Here is a 25,205-nt window from a genome sequence, read left to right as displayed (position 1 = left end):
GCTTGGTACTACATGGCTTCCTGGTCTCTGGTGAGTTGGCTCTCAGCTCCTCAAGCCCAGCCCCTCCAGATGCATTAGGGTGGTACACCCAGGTGCTCCAGTGCCTTCATCAGGACCCCACCGCCCAGCCCCGCAGAGGCCTATCCACTCTGCTCCAAAATCCTCTCGTCTTTATTAGTACTTGGGCCCCAGCACTCTGTCCTACACAGCAGGACATCTCATGAAGTCTGACCGACTCTGGCTCAAACCCCTCCAGGAGCTCCCTGCAGCTCTTCAGACAGATCCCCAGCCTAGCTGGGTCCCACAGGATCCGTCCTGCCCACCTTTGCCTGCTCCTACCAGGCCTCCAGCTGTTTGGGCTGGGCCTGCACTTCCTCTTTCTGCTCAGAGCACCTCCCAGCCGCAGGGCACTTGCTCGGATGTAGATACCTCCTGCCCCACCGCAGGTCTTCACACCCTTGCTCCAGCAACTTGCTTACCCTCAGGTCTCGGTCGAGTACCAGGTATTCCTGGAGCCTCAGGCTAGTCCTGCCGCTTGTACCCTGCATCATCACCTGTTTATCTCTCCTTAGCACCTTGGCGTTTAGGGCCACGCTCCTCCCCCATCCACAGCACCTGACAGCTGACAGCATCCATTCCACACACATCGCCTGAACAAACAAGTTAAAGAATAATGGATGAAAATGTGAATGCCCATGGGCTAACAGGTCACCCGGGTGCTGAGTGTATGGGTATTTTTGTTTTCTTATATTCATTTTCTGCTTTTTTTCTATTAACAAAAGAAACCAAAAAAAGAACAGTTATCCTTTATAAAAGTCAGGAGTTCCAGGGAGGAGGCCACCCACTCTCCCTTCTTCCCCTGTTCCTTGTTAGAGGCTCACAGCTGCTGTGGGGCTGGTCGGTCACAGCTCCTCGGGGCCAGCCCATCTCAGGGCTTCCTGCTGCTGGTCTCCCAGCAGAGCCAACAGTCGCCCTCCTACCTGGGCCAATGAAAAAGGCTGCCCGCCCCACTCACCCTGGCTGCACCCCCAGGCCCTCCTACCCCCACCTACCCTGCCCCCAAACCCCCTGCCCTTACTACAATCTTCCCACTCTCCTCACAGCCCCCTTTCCCATCCTGTGCTCACATACTGATGTAGAAGACACGTGTGCAAACACACACATGCACATGCACTCATGGGAGTTGCTGCCGGCAAGACCAGTCACCTGCAAGGCCACCTGGTGTGCCGCCTCCACGGGCCCTCCCCCAGTGCATAACAGTGTGCACTCTGCAAAAAAGCAGCCCTACCCCCCAGTGCAAGGCCCTTTTCTCCATCCAGAGCTTCCTAAGGGAGCTTAAAGCCTCTGCTGTATCACAAACTTGAGCAAGAAGCCACAGGAGAGGAGCCAGCAAGGTGGGTGGTCCCTGGGCCAGGCAGGGCTCGGGGATGGTGTCTGGTGTAGACGGATGCCAGCACCTCTTTTAAAGTGTTCAGACTTTATTTCACGGTGATTGACACAGACACAGACACAGACTGGAGTTAGTAACATGACATACGGGGTTCCCTCCAGCCTTTGGGCTCAATGGCCCATTCCCAGCTGTGGGAGGGTTAGGGCTGCCATCCCCACAGGAGGGCAGGGTGTGTGGGGGGGGCAGGTGGGATGGGGTGTAATATTGCAGTTTTCTCTGCTGCCTCTACACCCACCCCTTGGCCTTGGTCTTGGACAATGACACCCCTCACACCAGAACCAGAGAGAGAGTTTGCTGTATGGTGTGCTCAGCTGCCCTTGGGCCAGGACAGGAGGGATGATGGCCCTGTCACCCCAGGTATCAACTAAAATCAATGCAGAAAGGTTGGTGGTCAGACATCCATCCTTGAGAGGGGGTGCCAGCTACCCAAGCAAGGAGGCAGTGGGCATCCACCGCATCCCACAGCAGCCCTGCTCCCTCTTGGGACTGCTAATGAGAGCTGGGGTATCAAGGGGGGGCACAGCTATGTCCAGGGTGGCTGGGTAGACAGGCAGGGCTAGCGAAGGGCCAAGGTGCCCTGACCGGGCCTGGGCCTGGCCTCTGTTCTCCAGCGCTCTGGGACTGGTGGACACGGTTGAAGGGAGGGGTACAGTAGAGCCCCGACAGTAACGTTGCTGTGAAGTCACCACATTGGCACAGGAGGCCTGGGAGGGGCCAGTCTGGGCTCGAGGCTAGCCCTGGCCTACAGCACACCCAGGGAGGAGGAGCAGCTCAAGTGGGAACCCAGAAAGGCCCCTGAGGGCTTGCATGGAGGAAGGGCCCCCTCAAGCCCCAGCAGTGCCTTCCTGCTCTGGGGACACAGGCCCAGCACGGGTGGACACACGGGGGAGGCACAGCACGAGGGGCCGAGACACAGTGGCCCAAGGCATAGGGACACATCCTGAGGCTGCCGCTGGAGTCAAGCCCTCCATGCTGCCCGCGTCATCTCCCCCTGCAAGTCCCGTGACACAGAGTTTGTCTCTGTAGCTTGTCTGCTTGGACGGTAGGGAGGCTGGTCCAGCAGTCCCTCTGGCCAACACACAGGCAAGAAAACCATATCAAAAAAGCCATGAGTTTACGAAAATAGAAAATAATGACAACAGGGTGGGTGGTGGGCTGTGGTGTGTCTCATGGGGTGGCGCAGGGCCGAAGCTCCGGCTTGGTGACAGCGTCCTCCAGCAGGTGCAGCGGGCGCTGACCCACCACCACGTCCCGCAGGCAGCCCACAAAGCCTGTGCTGTAGGCCTTGGGCAGGGCCTGGCCCGTGGGCAGCTTCTCCAGGCCACCTGCAGGAAGACAGAAGGAAGGCCACCGGCTGTGACTCAGGGATGGGCAATCTGGGGCACTAGCCAGCAGAGAGACCCACAGGTACTTGAGAGACCAAGTGAGTTACCTGAAGCCTGTCAGTGCCCTGGGGGGAGGGGGAGACCACGTGACCAGGAGACATGCTCCGGCCCCCTGGCCCCACAGTCGCCCAGGGAAGAGCGGGGCCTAAGACAGGAGGGGACAGGGCCCTACCCTGGCCAGCTGGGCTGCTGTCCTGGACGGGGTGACTCAGGTGGCACTCCCAGTTTGCAGCCCCAGGGGACAGGGTCTGTCCCCCAGAGATTCTGAGACCCTTGGGTACCCCTCCCCTGGCCTTCCCCCAAACACTCACCCAGCCATAGGGCTCCGTCTGTGTCTAGCTGTGTGGCACCCAGTGGGGAAGAGCCAGTCACAGGGGCCTCGTTGCCCACCTGAAGGGAACCTTCCCTCTGTTCCCTGGGGGTGGGGTGGGATGAGGCCATCATCAGGTGGTTCCAGAGGCACCGCTGCCACCCCCAGATCCTGAGCCCCACATCCCTCCCAGAAGTCCCACCCTGGGGCCCACCACCATCACGCCTGGGGGCCAGAATGAGGTGGCACTGATGCCCAGGAGAGCACCCGGTGGCTAGGGCAGGGGGAACTCACGTGGGTTAAACTTTGCTGTAGGGGGTGACCAGGCTCAGACGCCATGGACAGGTCTCCAAACAGCGTGCGGGCAGAGCAAGGACTCCCTTTTCAGATCAGGAAGCCCCTGGCCATAACTGCTTCTCCTTTGTCCTCTTGTCCCTCCCCCATCACTGGCAGTGGCCTCGAGTCGGGCACTTCGCCCTGCCCCCACCTCAAACCTGGGCCCTAGCTACAAGTGACCGGGCACGCCCTGGCTGGGCAAGTCCAGGCACCACCCGCCGCTATTCTTGGTGTGCCCTGGGCTCCCCACTGACCTATGTGCCCTGACCCGCAACCAGCGGTTGGTGTTGACCGGCACGGTGGAGTGTAGCACCACGGGCTGGGAGCCCAAGTCGTAGGTCAGCTGCAGGCGCCCATCCACGATGGCCAGCGCGAGGTAGTCCGCCCGCTCCGTGGCCTTGCCACTCCACAGCACCAGCCCCTGGGTGGCCTCCGTGCGCAGACTCAGCTCAAAGTGGTTGCCCTGCAGGGCCTTCTCACTGCGGGGTAGAGAGCCGGTCAGGGCCTCCAGGAGGGCAGCCAGGGACGGCGTGCGGGTGGTGGGAGGGCAAGGGCCATGACGGCAGCTGTGATGAGACCCGGGGAGACTGGATGGGCAGGTGGGTGGACACCCACATGGGACACATAGGCCGAGAGATGGATGGCAGGAGGTGGGACCAGACGGCGGACACACGGGCGGACGAATGAAGCAGACAGACAGCGGGGGTTGGGTGCCACTGCTCACCTGGGAAGGGCCCCGGAATCCGGAGCATCAGGACTTAGAAGCCGGAAGAGAGGGGAAGCAGGTGAGCAGGGGACAGACAGGCTGTAGTGTAGGGTCGGAGGGTGGGGGTACCCGGCAGCCCTTCCCCACGTCCCCTTTCCAGCAATGGAGAGTGAGAGAGCAAGCACCCACAGAAGATACACAGGACCCCGGGGCACGACATGTGTGTATCCACAGGGCCGGTGGGCATGACCCGGGCCAAGTGAAGAGATCGAGAGGCGAAGCTGAGGGCTCGCCTGCCTGGGAGAGGCCCCTGGATGTCTGAACACACGTGTGCATGTGGGTACACACGCACGCACATGACATACATGTGCACGCACACAGACGCACGTGCATCCACACGCTCAGACACGCCCGCACTCTAATGCACGCCTGCCCACATGCACACACGCAATGCTGGTGCCTCGTGTCGAGGCAGGGGCTCCGGGGGGCATGGGGTGACGGCTCCCCGCTCCCAAGCTAGGAAACTAAGCCTCACAGCGCACAGACAAACCCCTAAGCCCACTCTCCTCCACCGGGGTGGAAAGTTTCACCCTCCGTGGGGGTGGGGTGAGGCTCGGGATGTGCTGCCGTGGATGAGGAGCTGGGAATGGCGGAGAGTGAAGGTGGGGGTGGGGGCCGAGGTGCTACTTACGCTGGGATCTCATTGGTCAGTTCGCTTGGAAACAAAGAGACAGAGGTGGTGAGAAGGAAGGAGGGTGGAGGCGGGTGGTGGGCCGGGCCGAGCTGGGTGGACCCTGGGCCTTCCCCTCCCGGCCACAAAGCAGAGGGTGGGTGTGGAGGGTCCGGCGTCTTACCCTGCACAGCATGCACAGATAGGGCCAGACAGACGGTAGAGGGCGGAGGGGGCGCCCAACTCCCAGGTGGCATGTTACCTCTCAGTCACAGCATTGAGGTATTCGATGTAGGTTTGTCCGTCAAAGGCCAGGGCGTCCACATCCCCTGCTGACTTCTCAATCAGCCCTGAGAGATAGTGGGGGTGAGGGCTGCCTCGGGTGGGGCTCCAGCCCAGCCAGCCTCAGCCAGGTGCCAGGCACCGCTCACCCTTCTTACCCTTCTCGCAGTGAAGCCCGGAGAAGCCCCCGGGACACAGGCACTCGTAGGAGGCCTCCCGAGGGAGGCAGGAGGCCCCATTGAGGCACGGGTGGCCTGAGGCCTGGGTACAAGGGTGGTGGGCAAAAGACGAGACATCCACGGACCGAACCACGTGCTCCTGGGTCAGCAGCTCCTGGCCTTTCAAGGAGACCTGGGGGCATAAGAGGTAGAGAACCTTTGTCTGGCCTGCTGTCCTCCCTACCACAGTAGCCCCCACCCCAGGACAGAGGCCCCTCTGGGATGGGCCCTCCCTTGAGACTCTACCACCCCTGACACTGCAGAGAGCCCCTGGCTGGGATGGGCCCCACCCCTGCCCCAGGTACCCGCTGGATGACGCCATCGAAGCCGGAGGACACTGCGGCTGCCCGGGCCAGCTTGCTGAAGTCAGGGGCCCCTCCCACATACAGCGGCTCCTTCAGATTGAGGACAGTGTGTGGCACCTGGGGGGAGAGGCCGGGTGAGGGGGCTGTGGAGCCTGCTCACTGAGCAGAGACAAGGACGCTGGGCCCCAGATCAGCGGCCCCACTGGCCCGCAGGGGCCCACCCCCTCGCCCACCAGCCTATCTAGGAGGCAGAGTTAATCACACAAACGTGGCCAATGTGGAGACTTAGTGGGGGCAGGAGCTACTCTAGAAGATGAATGAGTAGAATGAGAGCAGAGACCGGTACCTTGCGGGATTTCTGACGTCCGAAGAGCAGGGTGGGGGTTGCAGAGCAAGGGCCAGAGAGCAGTGGGGGCAGAGAGCAGACAGACAGACAGAGGCACAGGACAGACGGGGGAGAAAACAGTTCAGTGAGAGCCAGCTGTGGGGTGGGGGCTGCCGTGCCTCCCAGGAGGAGAGGGAGGAGGAAGGAGGCAGGGGAGTTGGTGGGAGGCCCACGGCCTTGGGGACACTCACCGGGGACTCCCCCAGCACGCGCGGCCCGTCACTGACCCGCATGGCGCCCTTGCGACCGTTGCGCTCCAGTAAGACCCTGGTCCAGGTGTCCAGGGCCACTGGCTCCTTGCTCCTGGCGAGCAGGGGGTGCCATGAGCAGGTTCTGGGCCCTGCCAGAGTGCCCACCCAGGAGCCTGGGTGACACAGCCAAGTGCCCCCAGCCCCACCCCATGCCCACAGGTGAGGGCGCACCTGATGACCGCCGCCCCCTTGCCCAGGTCGTAGCGGAACTCCAGGAAGCGGTCACGCAAGGCCAGGGACACGAAGTCCCCCTTGCCGTCTGTCTTCTGCCCGTTGAAGAGGAGCAGGCCGTTGGGGCCACGTGCCAAGAACACCACCTCCAGCACCATCTTCTCCCTGGGGGTCCGGTGCGGTCAGATGGGGGCCTCTCAATGGCCCCTTACCCCAGAGGCTGGACAGGGGTTGGGGGGATGCTTCCTCTCATCCCCCGCCTCTGTCCTACTGACCCTAGGTCCCGCTCAAAGGTGTGCAAGCCTTTCAGCTCCAGGTAGGAGAAGCCGCTGAAGTCAGCCAGGAAGGGCTGGGAATGATCCCGCTCAGAGACTGTGGAGGACAAGACAGCAGTCACATGGGAGGGCCGGGCCCTGACCCCTGGGGTTCCCTGTAACTCCACTGACCTGCCAGCCCCAGGCTGAACTCAAGCCCTAACGCTAGCCTGAACCCCGATCCTAACCCCAACCAGAACCCACACCCTAATGCTTAACCCCGACTTCCTCATCCCCACCCTCCTCCCTGTACTGACAGCCCAATGCCCCCACCTGTCTGGCAGATGGTGCCCCCCCGTCCCTGGGGGCATTCGCACTTGGCCTCCCCCTCAGGCAACACGCGGCAGGGGGCTGCCCCATGGCAGGGGTTGGGCTCACAGGGGTTCTTGTCAACGCTACAGGTTGGACCTGGAAGGAGACACGATGGGGTCCCATGCCCACAGACACACAGGCATGCCCCCCACCCCTGCGCCCAGCCCAGGCTCCACCCTCACCAAAGCGGCCAGGTGGGCACTGACAGTGGAACATGCCAGCCTCCAGGGCCTGGCACGGGGCCCCGCCGAGGCAGGGGTTGGGCAGGCAGGGGTGGTCCCCGCACTCGCCCACACCGGAGCTTCGGGTTACAGCCCCCTGCCAGCTGCTGAGCTCCAACCGCTGATTATTGACGTCCAGCAGGCGGATGCAGCCCCTGAGGCCAACACGAATGGAGGTCCTTTCGAGCACCCTGCCACCAGGAGGAGGGTCAGGCACCAGAGGCCAGAAACCACAGGCCCCCTCTCACAGCCAGCTCTAACACTGCACCCCCCAACCAGCCAGGATCAGGGCTGCTCCCCACTTTTGGTGCTCCCAGGATGGCCAGTCCCACAAACAGGACAGAACCAAGAAGTGGGTTGAGGGTCAAGGCTCAGGACTGAAGGTCAGGGCCAGCCCAGCCCCTCCTTGGTGGTAACACGGCAGCCTGGGGCTGAGGGATGCCACCCAGGAGACAGAATCAGGATCGGGATCAAATCAGGGTCACTGCCATCATCCACACTCATCCTTGCACCCACTCTGCGATTCAGAAGTCGCTTGGGCCTCCTGGATGCCGCCCACAAGAGTCAGGGGTCAGGACCAAGGTCAGGGGCCCAGGGTCTGGGGTGCCCCACCCTCCTTGGTGCTCACACGGCAGCCTGGTCCGCCGGGACGCCGCCCACAAAGAGGTCTGTGTCCAGGTTGAGACCATCAGTCCCGCTGGGGCTATGGCCCAGAACAGGGGTCTCCCCGTCCACTGAGAGCGAGCCCCGGCGCCAATGCCGAGACAGCTCCAAGCGGTACCAGCGGCCGGGCTCTATGGGCACCGAGCTGGTCAGCACTGCGGGCCCTGAGCCGGTGTCAAACCTGGGGGATGGGAGCAGGCCCTCAGGACAGCCGGAGGGGCCCAGGACCACCACCCAACCTCAGCCTCCCGCCCTCACCCCTCACCCGCCTTGGCCCCATTCCTGACCGCCCCCTACCCCACAGCCCCCTCCGCCTGGCCCGCCCTGGCCACTCACCGGAGCTGCACACGGCCCCCCAGCAGAGTCAGTGCCAGGAAGTCCTTGCCCTGGGCATTGCCGTTATAGAGTAGGAGTCCCTGGGGCTCTAGCGCCCGGAACTCCAGTGCCAGGCGCAGTGTGTGGTAGGCACGGAGGGTGGGGAAGGCCAGGAAGGAGTGGCCCCCGAAGGCTGGCACAGAGGGGTGCAGTGCTGCAGGGAGACAGGGAGGGACCCGCTGGAGGGGCACGGAGGAGCCCGGCCCCGCTCGGGGTTCTCCTCCAGCCTGAAAGCCCCAGCCCTGAATCCCCAAGCTGGCCCTGGCCCCAGCTCTGGGGCAGGGAATCCAACGTGCCCCTCACCCCAACCTGGGCCCCCTCTGCCTAGTCCCCAGCTCTCCACCGTGGCTTGGCCTGGCCTGGCCCCGACCCTTGCCCCCTCCCGTCCATCTGCCTCCCCGCCTCTCTCCGGCATGGATGACCTTTACCCTTCTCGCAGACGGCACCCCTCCTGCCCACTGGGCAGCTGCAGGTGAAGCCTCCAGCCGAGTCCTGGTCCTGGCAGGTTCCCCCGTGGAGGCAGGGCTGGGAGTCACAGGGCTTTGGCGGCTGCTGGGGGCCTGAGGGCAAGGGCCGGCGTCCAGGCACGCGACGGGGGGCAGTGGTGGGGGGCTGGCGTGTGGTGGGCAGGGCCGTGGTCCTGCCAACAGGCCGGCTTGTGTGGCTGGGGTGGAGGGCCCGCTGGGTCACAGCAGAAGGCACGTGGGCCATAGTGGTCGCTCTGGCCGTGGCTGCAGCAGGTGCAGCTCCTGTGGTGGCTCCCAGGAAGAACGCGGGAAACCAGTCTGAGGGTAGAGAGACAGTCAGGACCCACAGAAAGCAGAGCACAGCGAGGGCCAGCCGGGGCAGGGGTCCTGTGGGTAGCGGGGGAGGGCAGGCTAGCTGCAGCCCTTGGCCAGACTGGGCACTCACCAAAGTCCATAAAGCGTACGTGCTCCTGCAGGGGCCGCCGTACCCCCAGGGACCGGCGTCGGGACGCCTGTATCTGCCGGAGCAGGGCCTGGCCCACATCAGACGCCCTAAAGGTTGTGGCTGAGAAGGAGGGGACACGGAGCATGGGGGAGCCCCGCACAGACGCCTACCACCTCCTGGGAGGGCCGGGGGTAGGGGACTCACCAGGGTCGAAGTGCACGTCCACAATGGCTCGGACTGAGCTGCCAGGCCCCAAGTCCCGCAGGCGGACACTTCGGAAGTCCTTCTTAACATCTGAGTTCCGGAAGAGGTCATCCAGCTGTGGGTGGGCAGTGGTGAGGGCTCTGCGGAGCTGCCCAGGCCAGGCTGTCAGGCCCTCCCTCTCCAGCGCCTCTCTGGGCCTGTCCTGGGGGGGGAAGCCAGTGGCTGGGCAGGGCCGCACCCCTGCCCTGTGGGCCCTGCACGTACTGTGCTCTCGATGCTCCTAGCGGTCTCCCCAAAAAGCTCTGACTTGGGGTCGGCCATCTCCGGTGTGTAGAACAGCTCTTGCCCCTCGACCCCCTCAAGCTCCAGCACACCCTGGAACGCCTTGGTGGCTGTGGGGGAGGGGGCAGTGAGGCCCTGCCCGGCACCTGCCTGGCCTCTGGGTGGGCCACAGGCACAGACCCCAGCAGCAAGCCACACGGGGTGCAGGGCAGGTTAGTCAGATGGTCATGAGGTTAGTGGGGTCTTGGGGTGGGGCCGGTATCAGTTACCAGACGTCTTGGAGCAGAGCTCCAGGCCGGCTTGCAACAGGAAAGACAAGTTAGCTGCAGGGCCTGGGCACCCACACGTGTGCATGCCCATGCTGAATGCCCAAGACCACGCACGTGCGTGTGCCAAAATCAGAAAACCGTAAGCCCTGAGTGCCCACCTGCCGGGCAGGCCTCCTGCCTGGGAGGGCAGACAGCGTTCCTGGCGTGTCCAGGCCACGGTTCACGTGCCACCCCAGCCACCGGCTACCCACTCACCAGGACAGTTGGAACCCTCTGTGTCCAGCGAGGGCGTCTTGCCGTCTGAGCAGCAGCCCAAAGGTGCGTTGTAGCAAGAAGCCCTCTCCACGGGTGGCCCAGGGGTCGCAGCACCGCCACCGTCAGGGGGCTCGAGTCCTGGGGAGGTGCAGTCTAAGCCTGGCCCGAGAGGTAGCCTCCCTGGGCCCCGTCCCGCACATCCCTGAGCCCATGCTCACCCCCTGAGCCAGTCCCACTGGCCTCCAGGTCACCGCTCAGTCCCTCATCACCGCTCCCGTCAGCACTGCCAGATTCGCCAAAGGCCGACGTGGCGAGGCTAGCCGTGGCAGCGGCCGTGGGGGGCATGGTCAGCACGGGCCTCGGGGTCGTCCTGGGGATGCCGGCAGGGGTCCACGGCCCCGGTGAGGGTCGAGGCGTGGGCTGGCTGGGAGGGGTACTGCTGGGAGCCCGGGGCAGGGCGCCGGGGGGGGATGGCAGCGCCTTGCTCACGTTGAGCCCTGACGTGGCCACGGGTCCAGGTGTTGGGGGTGCACCAGGACCAGCAGCCTCTGCAGGAGGAACAGAGTCTGAGTGGAGGGCCAGGTCAGGCAGTCAGCCCAGAGTCAGGCCCTCTCGGTCAGCTCTCAGGCGGTGGGTGGGGCCTTACCCCGGCACGGGCCAAGGCTCTGGATGGAGATGTGCAAGCCCTGGCGGCAGGCGATGGTCCTCAGCTGGCACTCGTTGCCGTAGGTCACTCCGTCCGACCCACAGACCTGGGCACAGGGCAAGGTTGCTGGGGGGAGGCCCCTCCCCACCCCACCGCCCTCCACATGCCCCAGCCCTCACCTTGGTAGCATTGGCCTCCGGACAGGTGGATGTTGGGCACACACAGTGTGCGGAGCCAGCCTCCTCCACACAGGACGCCCCAAACTCACAGCGCATCTCAGCACACGTCTCAGGCGCCAAGGAATCTGGGGCAGACATGGCAGACCCTGCTGGCTCCAGAGGCCTCACCCCTATGACGGCCCCACTCCTGGCACGGGGAGCCAAGGTCAGCGCCAGGCTTGGCTCTCACCTGTTTCACAGCCTCCGGGGCCCAGGGCGTGGCCTTCAGGACACTGCCCGCACTTGGGCCCGGCCACCCCGGGCTTACATGAGCACAGCCCGGTCATCTGCTCACAGTCGTCCCGCACCGCGCCCCGGGGGTCACAGCTGCAGGCTGGGAGGCAGGGGGAAGAACCTGAGCTCTGCGCCTGGCCTCCCCACGGGCTCCAGGGCCCGGCCCAGTTCCTGCCTGGTGTGGGTCAGGCCAGGGTCTGAGCAGGTGAGACAAGGAGCAGGTGACAAGACGGACAGGTGCGAGTGCTCGGCTGGGGACTGACCATGGCCCCTGTCACTCACGGGTGCAGCCGCTCCGGCCATCAGTGACAATGCCACGGAAGTTCCAGAAGCCAGGCTCACAGCGGTCACACTTGAGGCCCCCGACGCCCGGGCGGCAGGAGCACTGACCCGTGGCTGGGTCACAGGTACCACTGTAGGACCCATGCGGGTTGCAATGGCAGGAGCCTGCAAGGCCAGGGCGGGGTAGGGTCACGGCAGCCACACGGCCCCAGCGGGCTGCGGGCTGGGGCTGGGCGTGAGTACTCACTGGGGCAGCCGGCCAGGCCCACACCGCGGGCCGCAGTGATGTTGTCCTGGCAGCAGCCGTAGGGGGTCTGGGTGCAGTGCGGGGGGGCTGCGGGTGGCAGCGGGGCCAAGGTGGGGCCTGCAGGGAGGGGCGACACGCAGTGCCACATGCCCACCTTGGGCCTGGCCACTCCACCACAACCTCCCCTGGCTGTCGGGCCCTGGTACCTGGAGCTTGGGTCACAGGTGAGGACCCCACACCGCTTACAAAAGCACATCTGTCATGTAGTGCCGAAACATGCCGGACCCCCAAAGATCGCGAACACGCCGCCGCGTACGTACACATACGGCCAGGACCAAGCGTGCTTGGTTGGTATGTTCTTACAAGCTGGCCCACACACATACAAAACACACACGTAGACACATCTACCCACGTTCCTCCCCAACCGCACACATCAAACACACCCCCAGGTCCACGTACCCACACGAGCACCCACGCACACGTGGAAGTCTGGTAAATGCAGCGTATCTGCTGGACCGCCACCCCGGTCCCCCCGAAGAAAGGGTGTCCAGAGGGGAGGCCTCGCCGGTGCACCGCAGGCTGGTGCTTCACGCACCCCTGCTGCTTGGAGGCACTCGTTCCCACAGCTTGCAGCCGCGCGAACACGCACCGTGCCCCTCGAACCCCACGTGCTCCCTGCCCCCACGGCACACACGGACCCCCGAGAAGGAGAGACGCGCGCAGGCACAAGGCCCGCTCACCGCGGCAGGCTCCCTGAGCTGTGACGAACAGCTCTCGCTGCGACTCACACCTGGCCTTCTTCAGCTCACACTCGGTGCCGTAGGTGACCCCGTCCGAGCCACACACCTGGAGGGCGGGGTCAGTGTGGGTGGCCACAGCCACTTCCTCGCCGCCCACCCAGAGCCGGGGGGAGGTGGGGGCTCACCGGGCCCCGGGGGACGCCGTGGCAGCTGAAGTCGCAGACGCATGGCCCGTCCTCCGAGTCCTCGTCCCAGACACCGCCTCGCTGCCGGCACAGCTCCTGCTCACACTCACCGTCCTCTCCAGAGCCGGAGCCCCCAGAGCCGCACTCAGCTGAGGGGAGGGGGCTGGGTCACCCGCGGCGTCCTGTCCGAGGCCGGCGCGCAGCAGCCCAGGCCAGCCGCCCAAGCCTACCCTGCTCACAGGGCCCCGCCCGGGCCTCCTGGATGTGCATCTGCTGCCGGCAGGCTGCCTCCCGGAGGTGACAGGCGCTGTCGTAGGTCACACCGTCGCTGCCGCACACGGGGCCGGGTGGGGGCCGCTCGCACCGGGGACACACACACCGCCCGGCCGAGCACACCGCCCCGAAGGCGCACACCGCGTCCCCGCAGGCCTCTGGGGGGCAGAGCCAGGCGGGGATCAGGGCAGCCCCAGCCGGGCGGCGCGGGGCCCCACCTGCCCGCCCCACAGCCCCACTCACGGCAGTGCCCGGCTGAGACCACGTGCAGGCTGGTCTGCTGCGTGCAGGCGTGGACGTGCAGCTCACACTCGCTGGCGTACGTGTGCCCGTCCGAACCGCACACGGGCTGAGCCGAGGCCACGCACTCGGAGGGGCACACGCAGCGCCCACTCTCGGCCTCACACAGAGCTCCAAAGCGGCACTGCCCGCAGCGGTCTGAGGAAGAGGCCCCATCAGCATGGCGGTCGGGGCTCGCCACCCCCCGGCAAGACTCGCCCGCCCACCACTGACCACAGGGTCCTCTGCGGGCCACCCGGATCTCCCGTCCGAGGGCGCAGGCCGTGGCCTCCAGCTCGCACGCGCTGCCGTACGTGACGCCATCGCTGCCACACACAGGGTCGTAGACGCCCGGACACGCCTGCAGGCACACGCACCCCGCTTCCCCATTCTTCACAGCACACGACGCCCCAAACGGGCACTGCACCCCAAGGCACGGGGACGGGGGCTGGTCTGGGGAGAACAAGGGCACTCAGGGGGCTCTTCCTGCTCCCCCAGGCCACGCAGCAGACCCTCTCCCAGGGTGGGGGCAGCAGAGGGAAAGTGGACGGGGAGAAGAGCAGCAGACCCTCTCCCAGGGTGGGGGCAGCAGAGGGAAAGTGGACGGGGAGAAGAGCAGCAGACCCTCTCCCAGGGTGGGGGCAGCAGAGGGAAAGTGGACGGGGAGAAGAGCAGCAGACCCTCTCCCAGGGTGGGGGCAGCAGAGGGAAAGTGGACGGGGAGAAGAGCCGAATGCTCAGGACACAGCAGAGAAAGGGACGGACACACGACGGACGCAGACAGGGACACAGACCCCAGCAGCCTCAGCCCCCTGCCTGAGTGCGGGCAGGGGCTGCCCCCACGACACAGGAACTTCCCGGCTGCCCACAGTGGGCTGCGGGAGGGCCAGGCTTCTGCAGCCACCCGGGCCACTGACCACTGGCCACCAGCAGCCCTGGCACACCCGAACGTGTAGGGGAGGAGTCGTGGCCCGCGGTCACACCCAGGGCCACCAAGGGGAGGAGGTGTCTGTCCACTTGCTCTGAGGACCGCAAGGCCAGGCAGCAGCGAGCCAACCCCCCCGCTGAGCTGGGGGCAGACCTCGGGCCGTGGGCTCCTGGCGGCAGGCGCGGTACCTCATCCTGCCAGCAGGTCAGGCTGGAAGACACAAGAGGCGGAGCAGAGAGGGAAGGAAGGACAGAGGAGAAAATACAGACGCGGAGAGAGAGGTGGAAGGACGGACAGACGACCGACGGACGGACACACAGTGGGGGGCTGGCAGGGCCACTGCACGCCCCATCCCCACACTGAGCCTGACTGAGACTTTGCCTCTGTGGGGGCCCTGGCGTCCCCAGAGTGGGGGGCCCAGGGGCCTGGAGGCTGACGGGGCAAGACGGCCTCACGCGGGCACCGGGGAGCCTGCACAAGGACCCCCGTCTCTGCCAGGCCCCCGGGGGCTGCAGGCACCCCCTGACAGAACCCACTGCCCCAGAGCCTGCGGAGGCACAGCAGCCCTGCGGCCTCCCCAGGGCCCCAGGAGAAGCATGAGTCAGGATGGAGATGGTAAGTGATAACAGGCAGCAGGGAGCGACGCAGGGCCGGCCCGCGGCCGGCACGGGCGGCCCACCGCCCCCCGGTGCTCACCACACGGGCCCTGGTGCTTGGCGGGGACGGCACGCTGCTGCTGACACTCAGCCCGCTGGCGCCAGCAGTCGCTGTCATACGTGTGCCCGTCGAGCGCGCACACGGGCCGGTAAGCCCCGTCACAGACGACGCGGTCGCAGGAGCAGCGGGCACGGCCTCGGCGGGACAGGCACACGGCCCCGAACCTGCACACGTCTGCGCACTGGTCTGGGAGGGCGAAGCGAGGAGATCAGACGGCCCAGGGAGCCCCGCCAGCCCCCACCTCGGGGCTCACAGGGCATCCACGGGCGCACGGGGTGGCGAGCGGGCGCCGGGGAGGAGCGCAGGACAGTGTGGGCACAGGCAGGCCCGGAGCCCACTCTGCGTGGCAGGGCTGGGCCTCCCCCAGGAGCCACCCACCTTGAGGCTGGCACCGGCCAGAGCGCACTTTCTGGAGGAGGAGGCCGCGGGCAGCGCCCGTGCGGCCCATTATGCAGTCGTTGTCGTAGGTGACCCCGTCATCCCCGCACACGGGAGCGTGCCGAGGAGGACAGCTCTCTGGCCGCAGGAGCATCTCGGGGCGCCGCGTGCGTGGGTTCACGCGGCAGACACGGCTCGGGTCGCCGCGGGCACCCTGGCAGGGGTCTAGAAGGTGGAGGGCAGGGGTCAGGGCGCGGGGCCAGGCGGGCACGCACACGCAGAGGCCGTGCATCGTGCAGGGGGCACGGCTCACCACAAGGGCCGTCGAACTTCTTGGAGACGTTCTCCTGGCGGGCGCACGCGTCGCGCAGGAGCTGGCACTCGCTGGGGTAGTCCGCCCCGTCGCTGCCGCACACGGGGCCGTCGGGGGGCCCCTGGCAGGTGGCCGGGCACAGGCACGTGGCCGTGTGCCCATCTGCCGAGCGCACACAGGTGCTGCCGAAGCTGCAGGTCACGTTGGAGCAGGGGTCCCGGGACCCTGGAGGGGCAGGCTGGGGTCACGAAGCCGTCCCCCCGCCTCCGGGTGCCCGCCTGTGCCCGCACTCACCGCAGGGCCCACGGCTGAGGAGGCGGATGCGGCGCTGCCGGCTACACTGTGCCCGCCGCAGCTCGCACTCGCTGCTGTAGGTGGAGGCGTCGGAACCGCACACGGGGGCCACCAGGGCGGGGCAGGCGCTCTTCTTGCACACGCAGGAGGCTCGGCCGGAGCCCTCTGCGCTGGGCTGGCACACGGCGCCGAAGCCACACAGCATTCCTCGGCATGCTGGGCGGGGCGGGAGAAGGGAGGGTCAGGGCCCAGCCCGCTTGCCCCCCGGCCCTGCGTCCGCACGGCTGTCCACGCACCGTGTCCGTCCACTAACCCCGGGGACACCTCCACCCACGCCGCGCATGGCCACGCATTCTGTGCTGGGCACTCGCAGGAACATGCGTGTGCCCGCCGAGGCCGCGACCACACGCCCCCGCGCATGCGGACAGGGCCCGGCCCCTTCCCCCCCTCTCAAACCCCGCCAGCCCCGGCACTTTTGCTCATGGTAGAAGCGGCTCAGCTGTGGAGGGGGTCGTCTCCCAGACGGTGCACCAGCGCCAGGGAGTCATGAGCCCCCCACACAGAGCAAGAAACCAACCCTCAGGCCAACTCTATCGCAGGGAATCTGCCCCACCTTGCTTAGGGGCCCACCCTCTCCTCAAATCAGAATCAAAGCCCCTCATCCGACCCCTGACCTACGCCCCCAGAGCCCTGGCCCCGGCTCCTTCCTGGGAGCTGCTCCAGGGTCCAACACCAGCCCCACCCCCACCACCTCTGGTCTGAGGTCAGACGGTTGTAGAGCAGATGGGTGGGCGGTCCGTGGATCCAGGTCACATGCTCCACCTCTGGCTCTGGGCCCCTCCTCGGCACCCTAACCCCAGGCCTCCCCCCATGTTCCTCTTTTCTTCCCACATCTTTTCTATGTGGGCCCTGCCTCTTGGGGCTTTTCTCTGCCTGGCCCCCTCACCTCCTGCATCTCCCCCAGGTCCCTCAGCTGTGGCTTTCTTGATGTGGCCTTCTTGAACGTTCCTGGTCCTCCAGCCCTCCCAGGTCTCCCCAAGTGAAAGCTGATGGGGCATCTCTCTCTGAGGCCCCTCAGGCTCTCACATGCCTCCACCTCCCCACCTATCCTCCGGAGCCCCCACCTCAGTAAATGTCCTCACCTCCCCACACCTCCTCCCCAGTCCTGCTGCCCCACCTCACACTCAAGAGCGACCTCCTCTGGGAGGCTGAGCACAGGGGCTCCGCAGACCCGTCATTTTCCTCTTTAAACATTTTAGTTTCTAACTCTGCAGTTAAAAACTGCCGCGTGCCCAGCACATCCCAAGGAAGTGGCTGCTCCTGACCCCCACCGGTGAGGGACCACAGTCCTGTGGATTGGAGAAATGCGGAAGGCTCTCAGACATTTAAACCCAGAGCTGTCAGGGATAGCCGCTCCTGAAGAGAGGCAGGCTGACTCCTTAGGACCCCCACCAGGACTGCACACCCACAGGCGCGTGGGCCCATTACAGGCTGCAGCTGTCTACATCTAATACATGTTTAATTGGGTCTAATTATCATTAATAAGTTATGGTGGAGAGAGCGGGGTGGCTCCCCCCATTGCCTCCCAGCAGGCTCAGGAAGTGGGGCAGGAGGGAGAAAGCACCTCCGTCTGGGGGAGGGCAGGGCCCCCAAGGGAGCTGAAGCTAGCTGTTGCCACAGCAACGACCCACCTCAGGCTCCTCCAGGTCTGATTGGCCACCCCTACCCCCACCCCACACAGGTTGAGTGCACAGGGGCCTGAGGCAAGGGTGGGGCCGGTGTGGACACCCCAGCCTGAAGTGCCTGCCACCAAGGCTCCTGCCTTCCTCCTCCCTAGCTCCCCTGTGTCCCTGCTCCTGCAGATCCCAGAGCCAGGCCACCACCAGCTCTGCCTTCACCTGCCCGGTGAGCGTGGGCAAGTTACCGCCCCATCATGCTGCAGTACCTCTTTCTGTGAGTGGGGACGGTGGGACCTACTTCCCAGGGTTACCGTGGGGCTGAGTGGGCCAATACCCGCAGAGGCTTGCAGGGTGCCCAGCATGCAGCTCTGGGCGGAGTGTCAGCTGCCCCAGTAATAACAGGAACAAGAGCTGTCATTACGTTGGTCTCCCCTCTGTCCCGGCTCAGACCAAACTCAAAGCCTGTCCACTGTGAGGCCTCTTCGTGCTTCTGTCTCCCTCCATCTCCCTCTGTCCCCCTCTCCTCTCCCCTCAGCACTTTCTTCTCGTCTTCCTTGCCCAAGGCCCCTGGGACCCCCAGGCCAAATTCACGGGCACTTGCTGATATCCAGCTGATTCCTCTATCTGGCTTCAACTGGAGCTGCTGACCAAGGTCCCTCCCAGAGTCCTGACCCCACGGCCAAAGACTTGGTCTTTCTCTCATTACACCTCAGGCTCCTGGGCTGGTGGCAGAGTGTCTGTGCCCTTGGATTCAGGCCACTCTCCTTCTGCTCACCTCTGTCCAGCCAGACCCCTCGGACAAAGACATCTACTCCTGGATGACTAGCATGTTCCTTGCCCACCAAGACTTGCACTCTCCCTCCACAGCCCAGGGTTCTGCTTTGTCCCCCTCAAGACAAAAACTAGGGAAGGACAGTGATGATGACGATGGACAGCTAACCTGTGATAAGCGAGCCTGGAGCACTGGGTCAGGTGTATGGAAGGTGGACTGCAAGGGGAGGGGCTGGGGGCAGGAGACCAGAAACATCTTGCGGACAGGTTCCTTGGGACTAGCTGTTGGACTGAAGGTGGCTGAGGGCAGAGGAGAGGCCAGGGTGCCTCTGGGGGCCATCAAGCTGAGGCCCCCACACTGACTCCCAAGTCAGACAGGTGGGTCCAGGTCCAAGCCCTTCCACTTCCTACCACTTTGCGGAGCCTGCACCCCCGTCAGAGCGGCAGTTCCCAAGGGGCAGCCTCCTGGCTCTAAAGCGGGGGAAGATCTCATGGCTCCCAGGGCAGCTACAGCATTTGGTGACGCAACGTAGGCAAAGCAGAAGCTTGGAGTACATGGTGCTCATCCCCTGTCCAGGCTGAAATGGGTTCCTTCCCCAGAGCCACGCTCAGGCTGTGAGGTCAGGGGAGGGCTGCTCCCATGCACAGTCTTGATGCCCGCTTCACAACTGCCTGTCTACATGTGTGCTCTCCGCTCCCCCCAGGACTAGGGAATCACCGAGGCTCAAGACGAGTTTCTTGACTGGACATAAAACATGCACAAGTACACAGGCACTCACAGGCATGCAAGCACATGCCCAGCACGTGCCAGGCACCACCAGTCTCACACCTGTATCAGCCCTTAATCATACGTACACTGCCCCTCATAAATGCAGGGAGAGCACCCACATGCCCATGAGCCACGCGCTCTGCCACGCTTGCCCAGCTCCGACTCCTACAGGAGGCCTTCTCCGGCCACTCAGCTCCCCTGCACAGTCTTACTCTCCGCGTGCCCAGGGGCCCCCTCACAATGTGCCATGCTGGAGGCAGCAGTGGTTTTTATAGCCACCGGCTGGCGTGGGTATATTTAACTCCCCTCCTGGTCTCGACTGAGCTGGGGGATGGAATGGATACCCCAAGCCCTGCCCGTGGCCACAAATACACAGTGTGTATGCCTCAAGGGATGATGACGGCTATGGCATGGAGCTGTCCCCCAGTGTGCAGTACGATCAGAATGCGGGTGTGGGGGCCCACATGTGCAGCTGCAGGGAAGACCGGTAGGTATGTAAAGCAAAGGAGATGCTCCAGGCTTTTAGGCTTCAGGAGAGGAGGCTGAGGACAGTCTTTAAATCCAGTCAGCCCTAGGCCTCTTGCCCACAGCCTGTGGGAGACTCAGTCTGGTCTCCAGCCCCAAGCCCACTATAGCCTTGATCCCATATATGGATAGCCTTCCATAAGTGACTTCTGTGAACTTGAGCAGGTACCCACCCAGCAGGGGGCCCAGGTACTGAGCACAAAGCTGGAAGCTCTCACTGTCCTTGCCCAAGGAGAGAACCCCAAACTGCCCTTTCCTGTGGCACTAACAGCTTCATCCCCTCCCTCATCACATTAGCTTAATTACAGTGGCCCACAGACCAGCAGGCCCCTCAGGGAGGCGAGGTCCCAGCGCACAAAGTGGGTCACGAAGGCCAACCCCAGGCTGTTCGGTCCAGGGACAGGCTCTCCAATCCCTCCTCAGTCATTGGTCCTTCATGACCCCCCACGCTCGCACATATCGTCTGACCCATCTTACAACTTGCAGGCCCCAGGACTTATTCCCAATTTTTCGGCCAAGAAGGCCAAGGCCCAGAGAAGTTGGAGCCATGCTTGTGTGCAATGGCCCATGGCCAACACAGGTTCAGGCCCAGGCCCAAGGACCCCACAGGCCCTCTGCTTGTCCACCACTGTGGACATCCCAGGAAGGACCCAGGCTCCGTCATCCAGCCTCCTCTCTGCTCCAGATACACCCAATATGTCTGGTGTGCACACTCCAAGAATGGCCAAGAGTGCCACTGCCCCCTCCAGGCACGGTTTCCCAAGTACAGCCTGTCACCACCTGAGGCCCCCCGCTCAACTCACCATCTGGAGGCGTGGGGGGCGCTGGTGTGAAGTGGGTCCCAGGTTTGTCTGGAAAAAAACCACAAATATCTAAGTTAGTCCTCTCTGAGCAGGCCTTTCCATAGCCCGTCCCTTTGCCCAGTCTGGAGGAGCCACCTCTGCCCTCCCACACCTGCCCCCTATACCAGTGCCCAACCCCATCCCTTCCTTGGCCCCACCCTGAGCCCTGAGGATTGGCCAAAGCCTGTGGGTAGTCAAAGCAGAGGCCCTTGCTTCTCTCTGCCCTTCCAGCTGTATGGTCATGGCCTGACACCTGTCAGGCAGGGTGGGGGCAGCCACCTATTCCCTAGATGAGCCCAGCCCCAGGCCCTGCCAAAGCCCCCACTTCGGTGTAGTCAGCTGCTCCATTCCTCCCCAGCTCCCAGAGAAAGTTGTCTCTGCAGCTCACGATGAGGGTCAGCCCCATAGGAGCCCAAGGATAAGCTTTGAGGGGCCCAGGGATCCAGAGAATGGCCCATCCTGTCCCCAGAAGATGCAGGTGGCCCATCTGAGCCACATCTCAGCTGGTAGCCTCTATGTGACCCTGCCTGTCCCCCAGTTCGTGGTGGCTGAGGCAGGGGAACTCAGCCAGCAGGAGGGTCAGATGAGCCTGGCTCAGGACTGCAACCACGTACAGTTGTTGAGGAAAAGCAGCACCGCGAATCCCAGCGTGGAAGTGGCCAGCAGGATCAGGCAGACGTTGCAGGGGATCATAAAATATCGCACCAGCAGGGAGACCCCGCGCTGCTGCCGGGGGTCCCTCTCCAGAGGTAGCGGAGGCATGGCCCTGGGTTCCTCAGTCCCCACTCTCAGGGTGTGGGGGTTCCTCAAGGGGTGCCCTTGGGCCTCTTCGGGGCAACTCCTCCCATTCTGGGACCCCTAGGGCAGCTGACAGCAGCTGTGTTCTCAAAGTTCAGTGCCAGTCACTGCCCCGAGAGCACCGGGACCCCACCGCAGCCCCCGAGGCTCATAATGGGAGGTGTGCAGAATTCTCAGAAGGAAGAGGAGGAGAGACCACGGGCCAGCCAGCGGCCACCCCTCGTGTCCACAGCCCGGTAGCCGTAGGTGCCAGTAGCTCTCCGCGGGGCTCCGGAGCCCCGGTTCCCGGCCGCCTGGCTACCCTGGAGGGGCCGGTCCGAGGGGCACTGGCGCCGAGGGGAGGCGCGGCGGGGTGCCGGCGCGGAGGGTCTCCAGTCCCCAGCACAGGCGGGAGCGGCGATGGCAGCGAGCAGCAGGAGCGCGCGCGCGCGCGTCGGAAGGGAGAGAAGAAAGAGCCGGCCCTCGGAGGGCCGCGCCTCGGCTCCCGCCTCTGGGCGAGCAGCGCCAGCTCGCGTCGCCCTCGCCAGGGCTGAGGCGGTGAGTGAGGGGCGAGGGGCGCCGCGGGAGGAGGGCGGGGAGCAGAGACAAAGGAAGACGCCTCCGGGGACCCCGGTGTCCGCGGGGAGTCGGGGCTCGCGGCGCAGAGGACCGGGCGGAAGAGGACGGGAGGGCGGCGGCACAAAAGGGGACGCAGGGGCAGACGAGGGCAGCAGCAGGGGTGGGGGCGCGGGATGAGGTGGGAGCCGGGGCTGGGAAAGGAACGGGGGTCGTGGGGCGGGTGGGCGCGGGGGGGAGGGAGGGGAGTGGAGGCAGGTGCTGGGGGGGTGGGGGGCTAGGAACGGCGTGGGCGGAGGGAGAAAGGGTGGGGCGGGGTCAGGGGCTGGGCGGGTCCCCTACCGCGCCCACCCGGCGGAGCTGGGCCGGACTGAGTGTGTCCGCGGCCGCGGCGGAGGGCCGGAGGGTCATTCCGATTCCCCGCAATGGGGCTCGGGCCCGTCTGCAGGACTCCATTCTAGGCTGCGGTGTGCGTGTGCTTGTGTGTGCGTGTCACCGTGTGTGCTCCTGCTGGCCCCGCCCTGGCAGTGTGCATGTGGGGGGAAGGGCCCCCCAGGTACACACACAGGTGGTGAGCGGGCTGGGTCCAACACGGAGGGTGGAGGCGGAGAGACAGGCCCGCCCCCACCTAGGAATTGATGGCAACACCTCAAACCACCCGCGTACTTCCCACCTCCCCTTGGGACGGCGAGAAGAACATGCAAATGAGTTCCTTGTAAAGAATCATTATGTAAATAGTCGCGGTACTCCCAGCACGGTCCCGCGAGCCTGGAGCGCCCCCAAGAGGCCACCGGGAGCGTCGGGGCCGTGACGTCACAGCCGGGCCGGGGCGCGTGGCCCATCCCGGCGGGCCGGAGCCAGGCCTCTCCACATCCCTAGCTCCTGCCGGCTTGGGGGTAGGGCGAGGCTCGTGCACCGTCCCCATCATCCACACCGGTCACGTCGCACCCTCTGCAGCCAGGATCCCCTAGGTGGCCATCTCTATGACTAACACCTTCACTCCCCTGCAGCCCCATCCCTCCACCGCCCACAGTCCTTTGGGAGGGACCCCTAAGCGCCTACCGCCACACCCACCACGTCTGGCCGCTTCCAGCCTGGACCTGGTCACAGGCCTTCGAGGCCCTGCAGTGACCTCTGCCTGTCCCTCTTAGAGTCGGCCAGCCCTTTCTGGAGAGACAGGGAGAGGAAGCTTGGCCTCCAAGGCACAGGGGATCCCTCTTCTCCTTGGGATCAGGGCCCACCCAGCCCCGTCCCAGGACTGCTGACCAACTCCCCACCCCAGCTGAAAAGACGTTAATTGCCCCGCTGCCCACACCCCCATACATGCTCAGTCATGCCCATCTACACACAATCCCACACTCAACAGACACACGGCCATCCACTCACTCAGACTCGCTGCTCTCAGGCCTCCGGAGGACTCTCTGCACGCGTGGTCAGCAGGTCCCCCTTTCAGCCACACTGCTATTACCACAGTCACCAGAGCCACCCCTGGTCCCTCTGAGGTCTCGTCTCAGTCCACCTTGGGAAAGAAGCACGGACCACACCCCCTTCCTGCAGTTCCTCCCTCAGGTCTGTGCGGCGGCTCTGCCCTGGCACAAGCCCTTCCTGGTGCCAACTCTCCACTCGCCCACAGTGACGGCACCTCAAGGCACCAACAGACGTCTTAGTGCTCAACTCCCACCAAGCATCCAGCTGGACTCTCCCTAAGGTCCCTCCACCCTATGCCGTATTCAGCTATGTCACAAACATGTCCCTAGAGCTCCCCACCTTCCTGGTCAGGTAGGCTCCTCCACGCTCCCCCCACAACCTTCTGCCCGTCCCCCCACTTCCTCTGCCAGAGCAGCCACCTGCCAGCCAGCCAGGGCCCAGTTCTAGGAGGTCCATCTCCTTTGACTCCTTTCCATCCCGTGGCCAGGCACGCTAGGGCCACATCCCACTCAGGGTTAGCCCATCCTGTCAGGGTCCCCCATCACCCACAGCGGAGGTCTTCAAACTTCTGAGAGCCTGGAACCTGAGGTTCTAATGAAACCTAACGAAACTTTGCAGGAAAAACCAATAAACAACGTGGTTCCCTCGCCTCGCACTGCAATGGACCCAGAGCAGCAGTCCACCAAACCACCTGGACACCCTGGCCCCTGGTCAGCCTCACCTTCTCAGGGGTGCCTCCCATCCTCTACCTCACCTCATTGGACCTTGGCACTGCCCACACCACACAGAGAGTGCCGGCAGCTCCCCAGGGCGCCACCCTGGACTGGGAGCACCCAGGGCAGGGTCTGACATTGTATCTTCTTGGGGCAGGGCTTGGCTCAGAGCCCAGAGACCGTGTGGTGAGCCCAGGCGGTTCACAGTTTCCCATTTCCTTGTCACTGCAGTCCCACTGCAGATCCACATCCCTTGGCTCAGAGAGGGCCCCATGGACAGTGCCAGGGGTCAAACCCCAGGCAGTGCTCACATGCCCACGCACATGGGCCCTGTCTGCTGCTGCCACAGCATCACAGGTAGGCTCTGCAGGAGGAGCGGGTAAAGGAACCAGGGTGTGGGAGGGGCATGCCCAGGGATCAGCGTGAGTCTGATCCCTGGGTGGGGTGGGGTGGGGGCTGGCAGAGGATCGTCTCTGTGGGCAAACGGGCTTGCCTTCAGCTGCTCACGTGGAGGGGAAGACTGGCCCGTCGGCCGACACGGGGGTGGGGCTTAGGGCCTGGCTTGGAGGAGGCGAACCCACAGGCAGCCTGTCCTTCCCGGCCCCAGTCAGAGTCTGAGCCCCCGACAGGGGCTCCAGGCCTTCAGAGAGACAAAGGGCCATTGAGGCCCCAGGCCCAGCAGGGGGAGGGGAACACAGGCTACCAGAGCTATTTTGGGATCTTCAGACTCAAAATCATTCAGCCCTGACCAGCCCATGCAGGCGCATGCCCTAGGAAGGAACAGAGGATATTCTGAGCCAGAAATTAGCCCCTCTGGTCTCTGGGCTCACACTCAGCAACATGTGACTACACAGATGTACACACGCACATTCAGCGTCCCAGGTGTTCCGATGCAGACACCCAAGTTTGCACCAGCACTGGCTGTTCCACACTCCTTCCTCACTCACTGGCGTGAATGCACACACACACACACACACACACACACACACACTCTCACCTTCAGGCCTCATCACACACACACACACACACACACACACTCTCACCTTCAGGCCTCATCACACACACACACACTCTCACCTTCAGGCCTCATCACACACACACACACACACACACACT

The 25,205-nt window shown here is 64.5% G+C and overlaps 1 protein-coding gene across 9 annotated transcripts in view; it reads right to left on the bottom strand.

The window, feature by feature from the left end:
• Positions 1 to 1,458: 1,458 nt before the first annotated feature.
• The window catches only part of AGRN (agrin), a 34,761-nt gene continuing 11,014 nt past the window's right edge, over positions 1,459 to 25,205 (bottom strand). Inside the window, exons 1-37 of one of the 9 annotated variants that reach the window (XM_031027144.2) lie at positions 21,210 to 21,779; positions 20,557 to 20,604; positions 16,010 to 16,225; positions 15,716 to 15,940; positions 15,403 to 15,627; positions 15,004 to 15,210; positions 13,615 to 13,833; positions 13,345 to 13,539; positions 13,059 to 13,259; positions 12,829 to 12,977; positions 12,644 to 12,749; positions 11,904 to 12,020; positions 11,657 to 11,821; positions 11,331 to 11,474; positions 11,102 to 11,226; positions 10,923 to 11,028; positions 10,495 to 10,842; positions 10,277 to 10,414; positions 9,735 to 9,862; positions 9,471 to 9,585; positions 9,267 to 9,386; positions 8,783 to 9,139; positions 8,316 to 8,508; positions 7,945 to 8,160; positions 7,278 to 7,507; positions 7,057 to 7,191; positions 6,745 to 6,841; positions 6,470 to 6,634; positions 6,239 to 6,350; positions 5,663 to 5,779; positions 5,298 to 5,490; positions 5,120 to 5,207; positions 4,879 to 4,902; positions 4,206 to 4,238; positions 3,736 to 3,960; positions 3,147 to 3,250; positions 1,459 to 2,775 (exon numbers count right to left, since the gene is read on the bottom strand). In XM_031027144.2, the coding sequence (XP_030883004.2) occupies positions 2,618 to 2,775; positions 3,147 to 3,250; positions 3,736 to 3,960; positions 4,206 to 4,238; positions 4,879 to 4,902; positions 5,120 to 5,207; positions 5,298 to 5,490; positions 5,663 to 5,779; positions 6,239 to 6,350; positions 6,470 to 6,634; positions 6,745 to 6,841; positions 7,057 to 7,191; positions 7,278 to 7,507; positions 7,945 to 8,160; positions 8,316 to 8,508; positions 8,783 to 9,139; positions 9,267 to 9,386; positions 9,471 to 9,585; positions 9,735 to 9,862; positions 10,277 to 10,414; positions 10,495 to 10,842; positions 10,923 to 11,028; positions 11,102 to 11,226; positions 11,331 to 11,474; positions 11,657 to 11,821; positions 11,904 to 12,020; positions 12,644 to 12,749; positions 12,829 to 12,977; positions 13,059 to 13,259; positions 13,345 to 13,539; positions 13,615 to 13,833; positions 15,004 to 15,210; positions 15,403 to 15,627; positions 15,716 to 15,940; positions 16,010 to 16,225; positions 20,557 to 20,604; positions 21,210 to 21,357 (5,892 nt within the window). In that variant the 5' untranslated portion in view covers positions 21,358 to 21,779 and the 3' untranslated portion in view covers positions 1,459 to 2,617. Of the gene's footprint in view, positions 2,776 to 3,146; positions 3,251 to 3,735; positions 3,961 to 4,205; positions 4,239 to 4,878; positions 4,903 to 5,119; positions 5,208 to 5,297; positions 5,491 to 5,662; positions 5,780 to 6,238; positions 6,351 to 6,469; positions 6,635 to 6,744; positions 6,842 to 7,056; positions 7,192 to 7,277; positions 7,508 to 7,944; positions 8,161 to 8,315; positions 8,509 to 8,782; positions 9,140 to 9,266; positions 9,387 to 9,470; positions 9,586 to 9,734; positions 9,863 to 10,276; positions 10,415 to 10,494; positions 10,843 to 10,922; positions 11,029 to 11,101; positions 11,227 to 11,330; positions 11,475 to 11,656; positions 11,822 to 11,903; positions 12,021 to 12,643; positions 12,750 to 12,828; positions 12,978 to 13,058; positions 13,260 to 13,344; positions 13,540 to 13,614; positions 13,834 to 15,003; positions 15,211 to 15,402; positions 15,628 to 15,715; positions 15,941 to 16,009; positions 16,226 to 20,556; positions 20,605 to 21,209; positions 21,780 to 25,205 lie in introns of those variants that run through there. The other 8 variants (XM_081817239.1, XM_081817233.1, XM_081817234.1 and 5 more) reach the window with 8 other exon arrangements.

The sequence above is a fragment of the Leptonychotes weddellii genome, chromosome 4 (assembly GCF_054177405.1).
Source record: "Leptonychotes weddellii isolate Sample4059 chromosome 4, ASM5417740v2, whole genome shotgun sequence".
Taxonomy (NCBI): Eukaryota; Metazoa; Chordata; class Mammalia; order Carnivora; family Phocidae; genus Leptonychotes; species Leptonychotes weddellii.
Note: the sequence above shows the minus strand (reverse complement) of the source record. Positions and strands in the feature narration are given on the sequence as shown.